We start from the raw sequence: 19,852 nt of genomic DNA on the forward strand, positions 1-19,852 counted from the left end.
CATTATATCATAAATATGTATAGCTACTAATTCAAAATCCTATTTCTCTGACATCCATCTATAATGTTGCATCCTTTTATTCTCATTTCATTTTTGTGTTTACAGAAAACTGGGCACAAACCAGAAAGTGTGGATTTGTGTGGAGCACACATTGAATGGGCCAAGGAAAAATCGAGCAGAAAGAATGTCTTTCAGGTAAGAATGTTACATATATTCAATTTATTCCTGTTCTCTCTAAATCTGAGCTCTCTTGGGTGACTAAAATAAGACTACCTTCTTGTGATGTGCTCATATACAAGAACTAGTTGTCTGAAGGTCATGAAAGGCGACTCCTCTTCCCAGTTGAATTTTTGGTTTTGTGGTTTTTTTTCTGGCCACTGGTTGCTATCTGAACACAAAATATATGTTGCGTGTTCATTAATATGAACATATAAAAGTCATTGAAGTTTGCAGTATATGTGGTAGATGTCTGGGGTTCAAACATAGGATGTTTGACTTAAATAGATTTGATCTAGAATTTTCAGATGCACACAAACTAAGATTCACCAAGTGTAAGCTATTTACATTCATTGACACTCTTGCCTTTCAGCCATTAATTACATCTACCAGTGTAACTTACAAGAATGGAGAGGGCTGAACAACTATAAAAAAAAAAATAGATTCTTTCATATTGCATACTTTAGGTTTTTGAAAAAAACAACTTGATTCATAATTACAATCATATTCCATTGAATAGCAAGAACCAGATGAAATCCTTGAGAGATAACATTGGAAAATGTAATTTCACATGTTACCAAAATCACCTAATTTGCATGATTTATCTGGCAATTAATAATTTTAGATTATGGAGTTTGATTTTTGTTCTGTTTTATATGAAATTTTTATATTTCCAAAGTAACTAGTAATTAGATATATTTTAGGATTTATATAATTTAGTAGAAAAGAGAGATAGATTATGATAATTATTTTTAAATTAAATGTCTTCTGAGAGCATGTTGGCCCTTGAATAAAAGTCATTTCTTCTGTTCTTAAATGCTTTGTTGAAATTAATAATTGGGTCCTACAGAAGCATAGGTAGGTGACATTTTCTACCCATATTCTTCACTGAGGGGAAGAAGCTGGTTTCCTGTTTGGTTTGTATTTTCAGATGCTATTCAGGTATATCCAAATAATTTGGGTCCATTAAATATTTTAACACATTCTGGAATACATTACTATTCTGGTTCTAGTTTTATTTTACTTAGGTATAGAGATTTTTTAATCAAAAAAGAAAATGAGAGAATATATACAATTATTATTTGTCAATTAAAAATAAAATTAAGGAAGGAAATAAAAGGGAGAGAAAAGACAGAAGAAAACCAAAAACACTTGTCCTGAAGTCAATGCTCTAAAGCTGAAAGTGACTAAAATGTGACTGTACAGAATCAAGGAGAAATAAACTGTCCTTTAAAGCAAGGAAATATAGATCAGTAACTTCCCTTTTTCCCCAATTTCTTACTCTTTATTATTCTACCATAAATAACACAATTTAGAGGTTACAATCCTAGCCTTATGACAACCTAGATGATCAACTTCAGAAGCTCTGAACTAGACCGGGTAAGCTCAGTGGTAGAGCTTCATTATGTACTGTGCATTTAGCATCCTAATCACCAACACTGTAAAAGACGTTGAAATTTGTCATAGACATTATTCTTGGACAATGGCAGTTCTTTGGAAATGGGCTAAGCCAGCCTTTTTCAGTTTCTTCTGTTAATCTTATGAAGAGTTAAATTAGTTCACAAATGAGGATGACAGTCAACTATATATGATGCATAGAGGGCTGAAAATATTGATGAAAAATTATGTATATTTTTATATAACAGCATTATATGCACAGATATACATGTCAGCCACCTATATTGATAGTGTGTGTCATCCCAATCTTTTCAGGATGTGACTAACCACCTCCTGTTGCAATTTTCTACTTGATTTTTATATTTTTGAATGTAGAGCCTTCCAAAGATATTAAAAACTATTCTCACTTTTGGTAGCTTTCTGGAGGTGAAAATTTTGCCAGATAGTTTTGTTTGTAATGTAATTGAACAGTTGATGGGGCCTCAGTGTTCTTACAGACACTTTTTAAAAAATCTTGTACTTTTAGAGAAACAAGAGGTGATCATAAGGATATTGTGAATAACAAAGCAATAGAAAAGATTGAAGTTTCATGTTCTGTTTTGTTCTTTTTGAGTGAATCCTTTGGTTTCCTTGTTGTGCTGAAATATTTTCATCACCTAAATGCATGAGTTTTGGTAAAATTTACTAATACATATCCATAGATCCAGACTATGAGAGTAAGCCTTTTGAGAGGAACAATATAAATAGCTTTTATAGTTCTGTTAACAAAAAAGCATCGGGAAGGATTTGCCAGAGAGCTAAATCTAGATGACTTGCATCAATATTTGATTAGATACATTAGCTGGTCGAACTCTCAAATGATCAGAATAAACATGATTATATCTCAAAAACATGATATTAAGGCAGTGTTGGACGTTGGAGTGTGTGTGCAATGGTTTCATTATCTACAGAATAATGAAGTATTTCTTCCTGACTGAAAAAGACCATCATAGCTTCAGCTGATGTGCTACATCGGAAATAGCTTTAGAATTCCAAGTTTGAATTAGGCTTGGTGTTCAATCTCAGTCTATGAATTATAGATTACAGATAGCAAATGACTATTGAGATTTTTGGTTCAAGGAAAATCAAAGAAGAGCAAAATTAGAAATAATCTTAAAATTTGAAATCTCTCTTTAAAAAGTTTGATGGATTAGCAATTGTATGCCACGTAATTACAATGTCTGCAGAGAAGTTGAACTTAAAATGAAGAGGAAAACAAACAAAAAGTTGTGTGTGCCTGAGAGATGCTTGCAAGTCTCAGAAGCACACATTTGTGACAACTAAAAATGGACGGATTTCATTTATTTCATTTGTTCATATATGCTCTTTGGATCTTTGAATTGTTTTCTCTTTGTATTAAAAGCCGAGTTTTCCTTCCTAGTTTAAATCCTATCAAACTGTTGACATGGATTCAATCTTATTTGATTGGTACGTGGAAACATAACAATGACAACATTAATTATTAAGTTTTGGTATTCAACAACTTTCAGTAAATCAGAATGATGCTCGCTTGCGAAGTTTAAGAATATTTACCTATTTTATAACAGCATACTCTTTGGCCTAATTGGTACTTCTTAATAAATAATAAAAGAATTAACTTCTATAACAAAGTATATATTAGATGTTATAATTTATATTAAAATATATACATGTATATACATGTATAAAATATATATACTTATATACATAAAATATATATGCAAATATACATATGTATATATACTATACCTGTGTATATACACACCTAATAGCTTGACTTTAGGAAATAGAGTAAGTACTTCCACACACAAACACAGGAAGACACTACACATTTATAAAAGATCATACAAATTCTAAGTTAAAATGGTAAATGTCCATTGCTGCTAACTTTTGTTTAATTCTGCATTTATGTTCATTGTCAAGGACTGTCACAAGTTTGATGTAGTCTGAGAAACCTTTAGCAACTCAGCTATAATGAGCTGGGTACGAGTTTTCTTAGTTATGAGCAACACTAGGTCTTCATCAGGGATAGAGTGAATAAAAAGATCTATGTTCAAACCACATGTTTTAAACATTCCTGCTAAGTGCTAGTTTGCTCTTTGGTGTTTAGCCTGAAATTTAAAGCACTAAGGATTAAAAGGATTACAACATAATCTTAAATAATCCTAAATGTCATTTACAGAGAGATAGTTGTAATAACTAAATAAAACCATGTGAAAGGATGGCAGCATTGTCAGGCAGCCTCCGTCACAGAAGAGGGGCTACTGTCACCTTGTTTCCTGGCTGGGCACATGAGGCAGTTAACAGTCTTTCAGTAGGAAGTTCAACTGAGAAAATGGCTGCAAAATATTTTAGAACAAGTTTGTTTAAAAAAGAAAAACCTCTTGTTTCCAAGTTGAAGGAAATTTTTCAGTTAGGTTTTGCCTTTTCCTTTGAACACAGACCTTTCTGAGTTAAATATTTTGGAAAGTCTAGGGAAAGGAAGTTCGTGACATGGCTATCAAATAGACAACTGATGTATCTCTAAAAAATTCCCCAACCTCCAAGGAGATACCCCCCTTATTAAATATATGAGAGTCTCAAAGCACTATAATTGTTTCCATGTCATTAAATTTAGTACTTAAATATTCTTTACATAAATATTCTGTCATGTAAATTAGTTTTGTCTCCCCAAAGAAAATATATAGATAGAAACTATATCCCATATTGTCTTCTACTTATTAAACCAGAAGACTGAACTTTTCAGCTGAGTAAGTTGTTACTGCTAAGGGTAGAGTTGCATTCGTTTAGTAAAATGAAACAAAACAGATTCACTCCTGTTTTTTTAAAAAAAAAAAAAAATAGGAATTTGTATCCACAATGTAGGCCCTGGACTCCAAAATTTCCAGGGTGTCAATAGGGAATAAAGATGAGGAAGATAACTGTTTCCTGGGTCTTTTTCATTTCAAGTTATAAGACAGCACTTAAGATAATTAAGATAATTAAATCATTTTTACTCTAAAAATTTACCTTTTCTTAGAGCCAAAGAGCGACTGGGCCTCAGTTTTCCTGAGTTTCCTTTAACAAAGTTTTTAAAAAACATACACTGGGCTCTTCTATAGATTTTCAGTAGGATAATTCTACCAATTAATAAATCATGGGTGATTAGGAATATGTCAATTGCCTGCTTGCTGCTTGAAAGGCAGAAAAAATGAAATGACTTAAGATGAAAGTCTGTTATCCTCCCCCCGCCACCACCAGTTTGTAACCTCAACAAATATCATGGCCACATTTCCTGGATTTGAGATTTTCAAGATTCTTTTTCAATATATTAAAATATAGATCTCAGGGGACAGATTCTGTCCCTAAAAGTAAACCTCGGAGTAGATTTATCATTATATTACTTTTCTGACTTTGAATGGAGTCTTCTGACTATAATGTATATTAAACATTTTTATGCAATATTCTCCATGGATATGCATTACATTTAAACATAATTTGATCTTTCTGATCTGAGTATGTCTTAGCTTAAAATGTTTGAGTACTACTTAAGTTTATTAATGTGAAGATAATTTAATAACATCTTTTAAAAAAACATAATTTTAAGCCAAAAGGAAAACTGCTGGTATTGTGCTTTTATCCATTTCCTTGTGTTACAAGTGGTGGTTTAAAATAAATCTGAGCTTTTACCAATTTTCTCTTTCATTTTTCAGTGCTTGTAGTTAGACTAAATGCAAAAGGATGATTCTTCACATTCATACATGCATTAGATTTCCAGTAAAGTTGGTTTCACTTTAGAGAATTACTCAAAGTATCTTAAAAGATACGGCATTAAAAATAGACTAGAGTAAGAGAAGCATTAATGTCTAATACAGTGTTTTTTACTCTACAACTTGTCCCCAATCATTTTATCTACCTATTAGGAATTCATCCATCATTCGGGAGGTGCAGTGGAGAGAACACATGAGTCTGGGGACATGTGTTCCAATTTGGGCTGTGTCAGTTGTCACTTTATGTAGAACCCAAGGCAGGATCCTCCTCCAACTTTGTCACATCAATGAAATATCAGATGACCGTCCTCACCTCACCTGCCCATCTGTGTTAATACTAAAATGAAGTAATCCCGTATGTTGTGTGTTTGAGAGCAACTACAAAGAAGTGATTTTAATATAAATACAGCAGACTTTCATTATTCATCTACTAACCACACTATCTCAATGTTTTGAGGGAAATTCCAGATATAAATTTTAGAAGAATAGGGTTGAGAGGGGTAAATATCTGTGAAATGTAACTCAGAATTTCTGCTCTACTTCTGGTCTTTTTGTTGCCTTCTGAACTTAATAGACATTTAATAAAAAACATGAAAATCTTTTCATTTATTGTGTAACTAAGAATATAGATCCTTAAACTTATTTTTAATGTGCTATTCTTATGTCATTAATGTAATAGCCAATTAATATAAGTTAATCAATGACATATTCAAATTAATACTTAAAAGCATATCACCTTGAAAGCCCTACCAAGCTGTTAATAGAAACTTGCAAAAGGTAACTTAGAGACAAGTGTAGCAACTATGCCCCACGTGAAAGAGGGACAATAGTGACACTTATTACTCCCCTACTGAGGTATCAGTACAATACTGTTTTTCTGATTGAAGGGAAAGAGATATGATTATTTGTATGATTTTTAGCTTCACTTTTGTTGATGGGGTTACACAGATTTTACACAGAAGGAGGCATAGAATTTTACAATTAGAGATTTGATTTAGGAATATGAATGTCAGGGGTATATAAAGATTGAGTGCAAATGATACAATCTGGGAACAGGAAATAAAATTGTAAGAATCTAGATGAGACCAAGAGAGCACGTTAGCTTTGACTGATGAAAGGAGAAACAGAAACAAGAAGATGGATGCAAAGTACATTCTGCAAATGAAGAACATGCCTACTGGTTCAGATAATGTGACTTGGGAACCACTCTCTTTTTGCAGGTTTAATTTTCTAAGAAATAATAAACCTTTTTTAAAAGATATATTCTGGAGATCTAGAATTAAGATATACAAACTAAGTATATGGTTAGGGAAAACAACATGAACTGTATGTTGCCTGGGTGATTCTGTGAAGCTCACTAGTCAAAGCCTTAGACATCAAGAATGTAGGCTCATTTGCACACCTTCATTGTTTCACTACTAGAGGGCATAATGCTGCCTTGCTAGATTCATTCTTTTTGAACTATCAAAGCAGCATGTAACTGGATGGCAGTAAAGATTGAAAAGAGTAGTATTAGTACATTTTGGTCCCCAATTTTGTAATTCCAAAATAACATAAATCAAAATAAAAATGAAAAAAAAAGTCAACTTGGCTTCTTCTGTTTCTAACATTTCAGCAGCAGAATGGATGCACATGACCTAATGAATTCAAACAACTGGATAGCTCACTTCACATTGCCTTCTGGAATAGCTGGCTATGTGAGCTCAAAGATATGAGTTGTGCAGTTGTAATAAATTCTGGGTTTTATTCTGACACCAGGCTAAATGCACCATGCTGTTCTTCATTTACCGACATTGTATCGTGAATCCCCTCCTCTCATGGAACATATTCTGTTTCTTGATGTTTTGGTAGAGCTAGTGTGATGGTTTCTATGCCATCCATGGGCTCCTGTGGCTTGCGACGCACTTTCTCTGTATTCCCATAAGCAGAAGGAGACTAAGTGAGCCACGTGGAGATCAAACCTGAGACTTGACAGGATGCACTCCAACCTGGGCAAAAGAAACCACTGCCACTGGGGAATTTTATGGACTAAAGTAGAATCAACAAGTGCATGGTTTTTCTACTTGTTATTTTAATCTCATTTATAAAGTATAGAAAATACTGTATTGATGCTAGCAAGACAGTATTCAAGCCAAGGGATCCTTTTTCATATCTGTTTCAATATTTTTTATTTTTAAAGAGAGCAGCCATGTGTATTTCATGCTGTGTATGATTTTTAATAGCAAACAGACTTTTTCCAGAAGAAGGAACAATTTAATCCCTAAAACTGGTACGTAATAGATGGGGCCAGTAAATGGTATCACATTTTACAGCTTGTCCATAAGGATGACACAGGGTGAAATAAAATTGAGTGCTTTTGGATAGCATAGGATCACTGGTGGATAGATGATGCTATTCAGTTTTTAGAAACATAAGGTAATGAGGCTGGATCTGAAAGCAAGAGAATATATATATACACACACATATATATATATATTTTTTTCAGTGTTTATATGCCACAAGCCACTGAGCAGGAGGAAAATCTGGGCAGTGGTGAGCAAAGCTGAAACCTCAGAGCAATGTTTAAAGCAATATAGGAAAATAACAAAGCAAGCATCCATAAACAAAGGCTTGAACTGAAAAATAAGTTTAAGAAGAAAGGAAAATGCCCACACTCACACATAACTGGAAAGGCCACTTATGGCATCTATGCATACAGTCTCTCAATGTAAGAGTTAAACATACTACTAAAAATTTAGCAGAAAAAAAATCAAAAGGATATAAAACACTGCAGGGCAGTTAAGCATTCTTGGTATTTGAGGAGGGGAGGAGGCTGTTCTTTTATCTTAACAAAACAGGATGTTAAGAGATGGCCTAAGTGAAACAATGCAATGAAATGGCTGATGCTGGGGAGACATCAGGAAGGAAGCTGTTTGAACTCTTTTCGGATAACACAGATGGGTGTGAGATGGCTTAACCAAGACAGAGGCGTTCACATGGAGGGTTTAAATGCATTTCTTTTTAGTAGAAAGCTATTAGATTCTTGACCTCAGCCTCATCAATTTACCTAACATTGTATTTTCAGCACCGGGAGAAATTCTAACAGTCTCACTTTCTGGGTGAACAAGTGCAAACCAAAAAAATTACAGTGGCAAAATTTACAAATTGCTGAAGCACCTCGAAAACAGAAATACCAATACTGAGAATTCCTTTGCCAAGTAACTTAGACCTTGATTATGTTTTTTTTTCTTTTTTTTGTGAAGTTGAATTTAAGCAATGCTTCATTTTCAAAATTCCCATGCCCTTGATCAAGTAAAAGACAAGCTTCTGATATTTGAGATCGGTGATAGATTTGAAATCAATTCATACAAAGGGAGGTTATGAAAATACTCTTTTGATGTGTAGGATGTACTGATGAGGGTGGCAGAAAATTATGTGAAACCCTTCTCTTTTGACAGCTATACTGGAACATTTACAACCACAGATGTTATTTGTCCATCAGAAAGGAAAATATTTGTTTCAAGCTACAGGCATTTTCTACCACAGTATCAGAATGAAATTCAACCTCAATTTAATGTTTAATGCATATGAAAATAAATATTGGGGGGGGCAAATACTACAAAACAATTGAACCCCACAAAATATAACTAGCAATATGGAAAAAAAGGCTGGCTTCATTACAAGCAAATTTGTCCTTTTACTAAAGTAAGGATTGTTCTATTATTAACATAGGAAATCTTAGATGGACTGCACAGAATGCTGCATTATTCATAAAAGCATTGCTGCCATCTGGTGGCTACTTGGCATTTCAACACTGACTTCTCTGATTTGACTTGACTGGGTGCTCTTGGGAGGTATTTAAAGCAGAGCTTTAAGTGGTAAAATATAAATGTGAACATCCTCTGGCCCTACATGTCATTCATCTCAAGGCAGTCCTTTCTCTCTGTCTTGTCGTGGAATGGAGGATTCAGGGGAGGAAATGAGATAATTGGATATCTTTTGTCCTGAACGTGAAAGTATATTTTACATGGCTTATCTACTCTTGGCTGTTGACTGATGAATTTTATCGACATTCATTTCTGTTGGCAAATAAATAAGTATGTATCCAAATATTAAGAAGATTTATTGAATCTAAAGATATGCTATTTTGCTTAAATAAGAATATACATGAGATGCTTTAATCCCTCATTTGGATCCAAGCATGAATTTTTTTAAGTTATCACTCACTGAATTTGACTTTAGAAATAATATAATTTAGAACGTCAAAAAAGAAAATGTATAGAGGTTCATAAAACTTAAAATTTCTTCCCATTTACTCAATTGTTACATTAAAATGGTAGGATTGTTAATGACTCAGAAACTCGTAATCCTTCTTCATGGATTTTTAAGTTAAATGACAAATACTATTCAGTTCACATTGCACTTTTTGTTCAAAATAAAATAATTAAAATCTAAGAAATTTTGATGATTTTCAAGTATCAGTGTATTCACTCATTCTTAACAAGAACCAATTAGAATTAGGATATCTCTGTAATTTTAGTATGGTTTTAAGTTTCCAATAATTGTAGAAAGTCTCCTTGTATGTAATGAAAACCTTGACCCTTTAAGTGACTATTTATACAGATCACAGGTCTTTGAAGATGATAGGAGATAATGAGTTAAAATTGCCCCAGGAGGAAAGCTGAAGTTTTCTGAATTCTCAGGGATGATATTTAATAGTTAATATTCAGTTTCTAGTGACTATTTCCCTGTATCATTAAACTGCTTTCTGATTTAGTAAAAGTCAGATAACAAAGAACCATTACACTAAATCTGGAGAATTATATATTGAATGAATATTATGCTTTACAAGAAGATGTGGAAATGCCTATATTGAAAGTAAGACTTTGAGGTTTTATCTTTAAATGTATGGATAAGATTTTCAGTCTGTGAATACATACTTGATATTCCCTTTGTTACTAGCTATTTCTACCACTAAAAATAATTCCTTCTTCAAAATACGTAATTTGGCTTATGGAAGAATGTTGTTCAACTTCTCTGGGAAGATGGCTCAATTCCCCATCCTTCCTCTGTTCTCCGTTCTACCCACATTTAGGAAGAGGATATGAACAACAACAACAATAAAACCTTGCAAAGAAAGTAAAATCAATAACGATTATATCCCTGTCTCTTTCATCTGTAAGGATAAAATTTCAAGTAAATTATTCTCCCAATAGACTTGGATACAACCCTGTAGTGGTTTCTAATGGCTCCATAATAGAGATAGTAAACTTTGTAGCTATGGTCAGGATGCCCCAGGTTTTAGTCATAAGTTGCTAATGTTTGTTTCAATAACGTTTCCTCTTTGGCAGCTTTTACAGCTACTTAATGCTAAATTCCCATTTAGTCAGGAGGATCATTCACATACTGTAATGAATGATGTTACCTTAAATCCTTTAGTATGTAATTGCTGGATGTTACATTTTATAGTGGGGTATTTGATGGTATATTTATTTATGATAAATTTTATGAGAGTGACAGCTGTATCTCGGCGGAGGAATGACCCTTTTCTTTTCTTTCTTTTTTTTTTTTTTGAGACGGAGTCTCACTCTGTCACCCCGGCTTCAATGGAGTACAGTGGCATCGTGTTGGCTCACTGCAACCTTCATCTCCTGGGTTAAAGCAATTCTCCTGCCTCAGTCTCCCGCGTAGCTGGGATTACAGGCACCTACCACCATGCCCAGCTAATTAAAAAAAAATATATTTTTAGTAGAGATAGGGTTTCCCCATGTTGGCCAGGGTTGGTCTCGAACTCGTGACCTCAGGTGATCTGCCCGCCTGGGCCTCCCAAAGTGCTGGAATTACAGGCCTGAGCCATGGCGCCTGGCTGACCCTTTTCTTTCACAGGAATCTAGTTTCAAAACTTTTTAAGCAAATAGTTTTGTCATATTTGCCTTCTGGCTTAGGCTAGGTTCCCCTGAAAGCAAAATTTGAGACAAGTAATTGTGTGCAAGCAGTTTGTTTGATTGCAGAAAGCAGAAATTAAGAACTCACAAGAGTGAAAGAGAAGGAAGAAAAGCCAATGCAGAACCCATTATTGAGTTGGTCACAGGGTGGTTAGGACACTTGCCAGAATTTTCCACCCAAGGATGGACAGGATGAAGCATTTGTTCATTAGCTCCTGAGCCTTTGGTTTCTGGGTGCCTCTGGGAGGGGATAATGTCTTTAGATCTTGAGTTTCAGGCTGTTCATGGGGGTGTGTGTCAAGAAGGCTTTTTCAGGTTTCCTACTCGACAGAACCAGGAAATATCCACAGCAGAAAGTAAAAGATGTCTAATGTGTGCTGAGGCAAGATGCAGTCAGTACAAAGGAGCTGAAGTCCACACAGAACTGTTGCACCAGCTGCAGCTGTAGTGACACCCACATAACTAAGAGGATGTGAGGCAGGGCACAGGAAGCATCTGATGCAATTTACCTCTTGCAATATTCAAATTTACTTGTATCTCACGTTACATCTAATCTGTTGCCAAGTGTTCAAGATGGTGGCTGGCCTCAATCTCTACAAAAGAACTAATAAAAAAAGTTAAAAAAAAAAAAAAAAATAAAAGCTCTACTCCTCCACTGCAACTGTGTATGGGGCTGTATTTGGTATTTATCATCTACCACCTTCACTCGTTCTAGATTTTGCTCATCCTCAGCCAGGAGGAATCTAGTCGGTTTTGTTTGCCTGATGGAGTCAATCAGACCTTCGTATATGCGGGGTCTGAACCTTTGATTTTTTTTTTTTTACATTGTCACGCCCTGTTCACTGTAGTTGACAGTTCACTGCTCTCATCAGGCCTAGATGCACCATGAGACATCTCAGTGAATCATTTGACTTCCAGTTTTTTTCTTCCTCCTGCTGCTGTGCATATGCAACCTTACTTTTTCATTATAATTAGGGTCAGTTATCCCCATGAATATAGTAGTTATTTTAGTTGCCAGCTTGTACACATCTTGAGTATCCATAGTTACCATGCAGTGGTCATAGCTTTAAGTTCATGATACTTACTAATCCCTGTTAGAAGCAGAACTCTCCCATGTCCCAAGAATAAGAATCTCTAATCCAGCAGAGCCAAAGTTGCAAAACCCAGAAGCATAAATGCTGCAGATAGGTTACTACAGGGGCTACTCTTACTTCTACCTTTTGGTCCTTAGACACCTATATTCCACCTACTGGAGATAATATGTCATGTAACATCACGTATTGATGGTATACCATGCATTGATTCAGTGAATATACTGCATCTTGGAATATTGAACCCCAAAAAACAGGATCCTGTCTCCAAACTACTACCTAAGCAGACACTTTAAGAGATCACTTCACTGTTAGATCAGGTTGATTTCTTCCAAGTGATGTGACATTTAGTAAGAATGGCACATCTTAAGGTTACATGCCTGGTGTTGCAGTTTCCTCATTTTCTTGATTTGAGGTAGTATCATGAATCACCCCACATTGCTAATTCAGCATTCCTAAAGATGTGGAATGGTAGGGCTGGCAGAGACACCATAAGCAGAGAAAGCAAACCTACAGAGTTAACGTCAATTCCAGTGAGAATGAATCCTTGCTCCCCCAAGGACTGAAGGGGTCTGATGTTGTCAGTTTGCTGTCAAGCACCTAGTTTGTCCTGAAGGGGTCAGTATCTGCCTCTGCTGCTGGAAGATCATGGACTCAACAGTAGTAAGCAGCCATGGAGAGAGAAAGCCATGATGTTGAGTGTGTGCCGCATCTCCATCTCTGCCACATGGCCACTCCACTCATGGGTCTGTTGTGCATGTTCTAAGTGACTAAAGAGAGGCTAGAGAACTTCAACTGACTAGTCATCTGGTGCATTGGCTTACCCTCTGGTAGATGTAGACAAGGGTCTGCATGCCCTGGACACACCCTTATGAATCCTCTAACATTTGCCAGACTTCTTGTTTCTAATCTTTCAGACTGTCTCCTTCCAGGCCTCTGAACAGCAGGAAAAGTCACCTTCTACTGCCTGGAAATCAGTCTATATTCTAACCTCAGGCTACCTCCTCTTGAGATTATTTCTTGTATCTCTGTCCCATGGGCGGATTTCTCTTCACCACAGTCCTATAAGATGACTGGGTGGGTGTACGGTGCAGCTGCAGTCTTTTTTTTTTTGGCTCACCAACATACTGAGCTAACCCATCCATGAATCAGGTTTGAGTTTTTTTTCATCATTCATCAGCTGGCTTCAAGCATCTCCATGAAGCCCTAGGGGTGAACTCAGGGAGAGACACTAGTGTTAACAGTGGCAAATAAAATAGGAATTTGATCCATCTGTTCATGGAACTTTCTTAAGCCCTCTAGACCTGTTTGGGACAAATTCTGAATACAGCATTTCAATCCATGGATTGTTGCCCACTCTGTGATTCAGTGAATTTGAAAATACCAAGGTCATCATGAGAAGCTGAAGCCATAGAGTTGTCTGATGTCTTATAATTAGATGTTCCTTCTCTATTCTGACCCAGCAATAGGCCAGAAGTTACTTTTCAATTGGGAAGGATATTTTTGCTGTGGAAGGTAAGGCCTTCCTCCAGAACCTTAGAGACTTTCGTTGTGAAGCTGTTAGTATAACCTACTACACACTCCACAGTAATGTTATATTTCACTTTCTCACTAAATTTTCTGAATCATACACCCAAGAGTCAAGGAGTTCACATGACAGCCTGGACCTGCTGCAGGCATTGATAGTTATGAATAGCCACCCTGATGTATGAATGACATTCAGAAATACTCCTATTGTCCAATCTACTAACTTACCTAGTGATAAAAGTCCAGGGCTTGTGGTCATATCACCATATAAGAATATCTGAGTGAGGCCAAGATTCCTGATTGTCTGCAGATAGTGGTAGTTTTAAACCACTAAATTATGGGCTAGTTTGTTACAGAGCAATAGCTAATTGATACAAGTAATGTCTACAGATACAATAGTTCGATTTTTACAAGAAATGATGACATTTGAAAGTCAAGTTCAACTGGTAAAACAGACCTTGGAAAAAGGTAATGAGACCACAGTTCTTGGTGTCAGCTTCTAATAATTAATTATCAAGCACTAGCTCCATAGAGACTTGTAGAGAACATGCAGGTGGTGCCATTTCATCTGGTCATGTAGCTTTTCTATTACTCAGATTGTTTATTGAAATAGCTGCCTAACAAAGTTAACTTCCAGGAAGGATGCCAGGTTACACGGAATCATACCAGAGTCTTAGAATCACTTTGGGCTTTCACCCAAAGTTTTTGCAACATTAGGTGGAGGCAATATAATTTGGCTTGAAAAGTTACAAGGGAAAAAAATGTCAGAAAATGCTCATGGAACAGGGTGTTCAGAGTCTTCAAGATAGGATCTTTCTTGGCCTCCTGAAAATCAGAGAAAATTGAATATCTGTGATTTTTTTTTTTTAATAGTACGAACCAGCAGAATCCAGGGTTGTTACAGATCATTATTAGGCCAACAACTGTAGAAGTTCTAACCCCAAAATTGAGCTGTAAGACATATAAGAGCAGATAGAGCTACAGCTGGAAAATCTAAACATAGTCTAAAAGTTTTTGCACTTCAAGAGCTTCTGGAGGAAAGAAAAGAAATTTGATTTCTGTGCTGCTGATGAAAAAGCTAAAAAATTACCTGAGAAAATTGTATTTGACATATTTTCATTGCAAATGGTATTTTGCTATTTATTTCTAAAAGTTGAAAAAGACCCTGCATGTTAAAAATCACCAGTTTAGAAAAAATGTGAAGTCTGTATTTCTTTGTATTTGGAATTAAGCATTCCAATAATTTCTTTAATTTTAAAAAATGTACACATAGAAAGTGTTGTTGTTATTCTGCAGAGTTTTCGTAGGATATTCCGGGCCAGTGATATTTATTTGGGTAAGGTGAACATGCAATTCTCAGACTTGCCTTTGTTAACTTTTAGGTTTTTTCTTTCCCAAAATATGTAAACAAGATTTAACTTATTTCTTTCTGAATTTTTCTGACATAAATAAACCAAAGATAAGCATAGTATATTCATGTTAAAGCTTCATAACGCTGAGTCTGTTCTATCTTGGATTGAAAATTTATTTGAATTCCTTCAATTAAATAAAAATTTAAAATTTCAATAAAATATATTATTTCTAAATCTATTTTAGGTTAACTTCAGGAATAGAAACTGATGAAAAACAGGGGGTAAAATTATTCAGTTACATCAAACTCTAGGTGTTAAGTGATTTTTTTTTCAGAGTTATTTTAGAAACTGGGTGTTCAGTTATTATTTTTTCATAGTACTGAGTAGAGCTCCAGAAACTTGGAAGAGTCAGTTTTCAAAAATGTCTAATTTATGGTTGGGAAACTGAATAACATTCAACTATTTCCCATTGTTTCCCACTATGTCCTTTGTTCCACAGTTATTTTAAATAAATTTTCCCACTTCATATAAAATGGGCTTTTGATAATACTATCAATTTATCTTGTAGAGTCACGCAAAATTATTTTTTTCAATGTAATACAAATCAAACTATGGTGAAAAGTTCAGTGATAGGAGAAGGTAGCTGAAATATATTTCCAGTACAAGCTCTAAGCAAGTAACTAAGAGTTGGATTATGTAGAGTGCTTACTTGCTATTGATGAATACTATTTTGCTGGGCCCCAAAACAGGGCAGACTAAAGGTCACTGGTAGTTGCCATTGTAAGAAGGCAGATTGCTTTTACAAAAGATATAATTTGCAAACAATATATATCTATGATTGTTATGTTTCCTATTTTGTTCACTTAGCATATTTTGTTAAATTTACTTATTAAAAATGAAACATTTCTGAGATGATTTTCTATTTTAATGACTCCAATCTGACTCAGAGGCAGAGAGATAGAGGTCTCCTTAAATTATTTTGCATAGGGTTTCCATTTTTTGGACAAAATTCTTACACTTTTTTTCATAAACTTTGCTTAGGATTTGCTCATGTTTCTAAATAAATAAAATATAAATAAAAATAACTTAATGAAGAAAATACTAACAAGACAATACAAAGGACCAAGTATCATTAGAGTTTTGGTTTATCATAGTTCCATGTATGGCCCCTGTATCAGCCAAAATAGGCTAACCTATGCTTTGGAAACAAATTTCTGTTGTTCAGTTCCATACTGTCTTCACTCTGAGATCCAGGTTGATGGAATAGTCTCTTTCTGGAAGGGTGTGACAAGCAACATGTTTGCCTTTACAGCTCTTACCTGAAAGTGGCACATGTCACATCTGTCTTCATTTCATGGGACTAAGGAAGTCACAGAGCCAACAAAGCACAAAGGCATAAGCCCTCCATATGTACAGTGACGGCAGGAAGAAACACTAGTTGGCATGGTATAGAATTGTAGACCCTACGACAGTCCCTACACAACTAAATATTCAGATCACTTGCTCAATCTCAATAAAGGTTTGTCATAGTTGTTGTTGCTATTGTTTAAATCAGGTAAAATTTCATAAAGCCATTCCAGAGATAAAAGCACATTTAAAGTAATTTGAGTACTTGTAATTGATGGTAACATAATGACTCATTTAAAAGAACCATTCAGCTCCTTTGATAAACACTATTGAGTGTCAAGTTATTCAACAACATATGTCAACCTGCATACCGATTTGTATCTATTTTTTAAATTCAGAAGTGTTGGGAATATGGAAAATTTGCATCAATAATTATTTAAGTCCAAGGCAGATGCATAAATCATAGGAGCTGAAGGTCAAAGAATTCAGGGTGAAATAAGTATTTTCTGAAGGTGACAAAAATGAGGTAAGGGTTGAAAGTATTTGCTTTCAGTAATTGAAATACGTAAATAGGTTTCGTTCTTTTTCCAATAGTAAACGAATATATGTTATACATCATCAAATGAATTGTTCTGCTCACAGATATTTGTATACCATCTTTAAAGATAGAAAGTGCATACATATCCTACATAAATTTTTTGGCATGTTGCGAAATGCTCTGCTGAGAAGATATGCTGTTTGGTATCTTTGTTGAAATAATTATTTCAACAATTATTGAAATAATTGGGCCGGGCGCGGTGGCTCAAGCCTGTAATCCCAGCACTTTGGGAGGCCGAGACGGGCGGATCACGAGGTCAGGAGATCGAGACCATCCTGGCTAATGCGGTGAAACCCCGTCTCTACTGAAAAATACAAAAATCTAGCCGGGCGAGGTGGCGGGCGCCTGTAGTCCCAGCTACTCGGGAGGCTGAGGCAGGAGAATGGCGTAAACCTGGGAGGCCGAGCTTGCAGTGAGCAGAGATCCGGCCACTGCACTCCAGCCTGGTCCACAGAGCGAAACTCTGTCTCAAAAAAAAAAAAAAAAAAAAAAAATAATGATTTTCTAGTATACAAATATCTAGCACAAAAACAATTTAGCTAGTTTTATGAAATATATCCATGTGGGCATGGATACTAAAGTGATAATATTAGAATGGATGGCAGAGAGAATGATGGTTGTTAATGTAAATTGCTCAATAGAAAACCCCACATTTTACTTGGGAAAAAAACCATCTGTATTTTCAGAATGAGGCATAAACCTCATTTTTAATGCTCTAGATTTGTTACAACATGTAAAAACTACTTTAATTTTAGCAAAAGTACCAACTAGTGTCAGTGAAAAATGATTGCAATTCAACTCTATGTATGTAACTATCATGGCAAACTAATTTTATAGAGTGTAGTTTTTTTTTTTTTTTACTTTTAGACATTGGTGTTAAATCCTATTTTTCTAATGTAGAGCATATTGGTTTAAAACAAACAAAGAAAAAGGCTCTCAAACAACAGTCCCAGTAAACCAAGTTGCAATTAGCTGCCACTCCTGGGAAATATTCTAGGATATGTGGCTGGCACTTGAAAAATTTACACCTTCTGAGGAAAAGCAGAAAAAGTCTGTCAAACAATTAAACTGATTGGAATTCCCAAGAATATAAAAAACCAAAATAAGTCTTATGTTAGAAAAGATTAGGAAATAGTTCTGTATGTGGTTGCAAATTGGAGCAGAACAAGTAAGATTTTTTGTACCTTGTATAAATCATTTTTTTCTTTAGAACAAATATGAGGCCACTCAAGGAAAAACTCCTAGTACTAGTTTATTTTTTAAAAAATTACACGTTAGAGTTTGAAAATGTAATTAGTTAAATTACCTCAAAATAGCAATAGGATACATAGTTGTTAGTAATATTTTTGGATAAATGAATGAGATGGTTGTTAAATCTATGTATGAATATACATTGGACAACTAAGTTGGTTAAAAGTAAAAATCCATATATTACTGTTAAAGAATGTAGAAGATATCAAGATGAGAAACATTCAAATTAAGAGTAAGATAGAAGAAGAAATTGGCACTTCTAAGATTCAATTAGGATAAACTTTTAAAACATTGATTAAAAGAAAACTGTCCAGCGCAATGGAAAGGAAAGACGCTATTGTATCTGCCTTTCCTAAGTAAATATATTCTAAAGTGTTATAAAAATTTAGGACATCTTAGATTCTCAAGGAAATAAAAATGTTTTCTTGTTTAAAAGTCTGTGTGTTTGGTAGATATCTTGAAGAAAGAGAAATGACTACGGTTTGCGTGTTTCCTATGCCAAATATTTCTATGCTAACATCTTCAAATATGGATTCATTCTGTTCAAATTCTCTAATTTATATAGAAATTAAAAGCTTATTAAAGTAATGCTTCTCAAACTTTTCCATTAATCTCTAAAGAGAGCATAAAGTACTTTGAAAGTCTGGAGAGGGGTCAGAGATAAAGATATAGATTTAGGGATTTTCAGAATTTAGATGATATTTAACACTTGAGGTTGAATTTTTGTCATTAAAGCTGTAATTTTTGTCACATATAAAAGAAATGAGTCTTAAACAAGTCATGATCCTTACAATCAACTTGCTCTTCAGTTCCTAAATTTCACTATCATGATGATTTTATTATATTTTTTTAAACAGTACTCCTTTTCAGCTGATGGCAGAGACTCTTGATCTTTAAATTAATATCACCACAGTGAGTCATCCTTCATTAGTAAGATGAAGAATTAATTCTCTTTTATCAAATTAGGCTCTGACCATTTCCATGAAGATAAAGAACAAAATAATCCTGAATTTTAAATCTCTGACTTGGTTATGCATATACACCTTTCAACTGGAAAAAGCACTCCAAATCACTTCCTACAAGTTATAAATTTGTTAAAAGGTTTTTTTAAGTCAAGCTACTTTTAAAATATTTATTATTTTTACTATTTATTTGATTATACTGAGAAAATTGAGGAAAATTATTTAAAACAAAATCATTCTCAGTGATATATTGGCCATAGGTTTATGCTACCAATCTTGCAAACATGCCTGTTAATTGATAAATGTACACATCCCATTACATACAAGTTATCAGTACCTTTTTTTTTCTTTTTTCTTTTTTTTTTTTTTTGAGACGGAGTCTTGCTCTGTCGCCCGGGCTGGAGTGCAGTGGCCGGATC

General features: G+C 34.7%; 1 protein-coding gene across 1 annotated transcript in view; it reads left to right on the forward strand.

The window, feature by feature from the left end:
• The window catches only part of ARHGAP15 (Rho GTPase activating protein 15), a 630,040-nt gene that overhangs the window by 124,381 nt on the left and 485,807 nt on the right, over positions 1–19,852 (forward strand). Inside the window, exon 6 of the mRNA XM_011935698.1 lies at positions 106–195. Within this exon, the coding sequence (XP_011791088.1) occupies positions 106–195 (90 nt within the window). The remainder of the gene's footprint in view (positions 1–105; positions 196–19,852) is intronic.

The sequence above is a fragment of the Colobus angolensis genome, unplaced genomic scaffold (assembly GCF_000951035.1).
Source record: "Colobus angolensis palliatus isolate OR3802 unplaced genomic scaffold, Cang.pa_1.0 Scaffold147, whole genome shotgun sequence".
NCBI classification, from domain to species: domain Eukaryota; kingdom Metazoa; phylum Chordata; class Mammalia; order Primates; family Cercopithecidae; genus Colobus; species Colobus angolensis.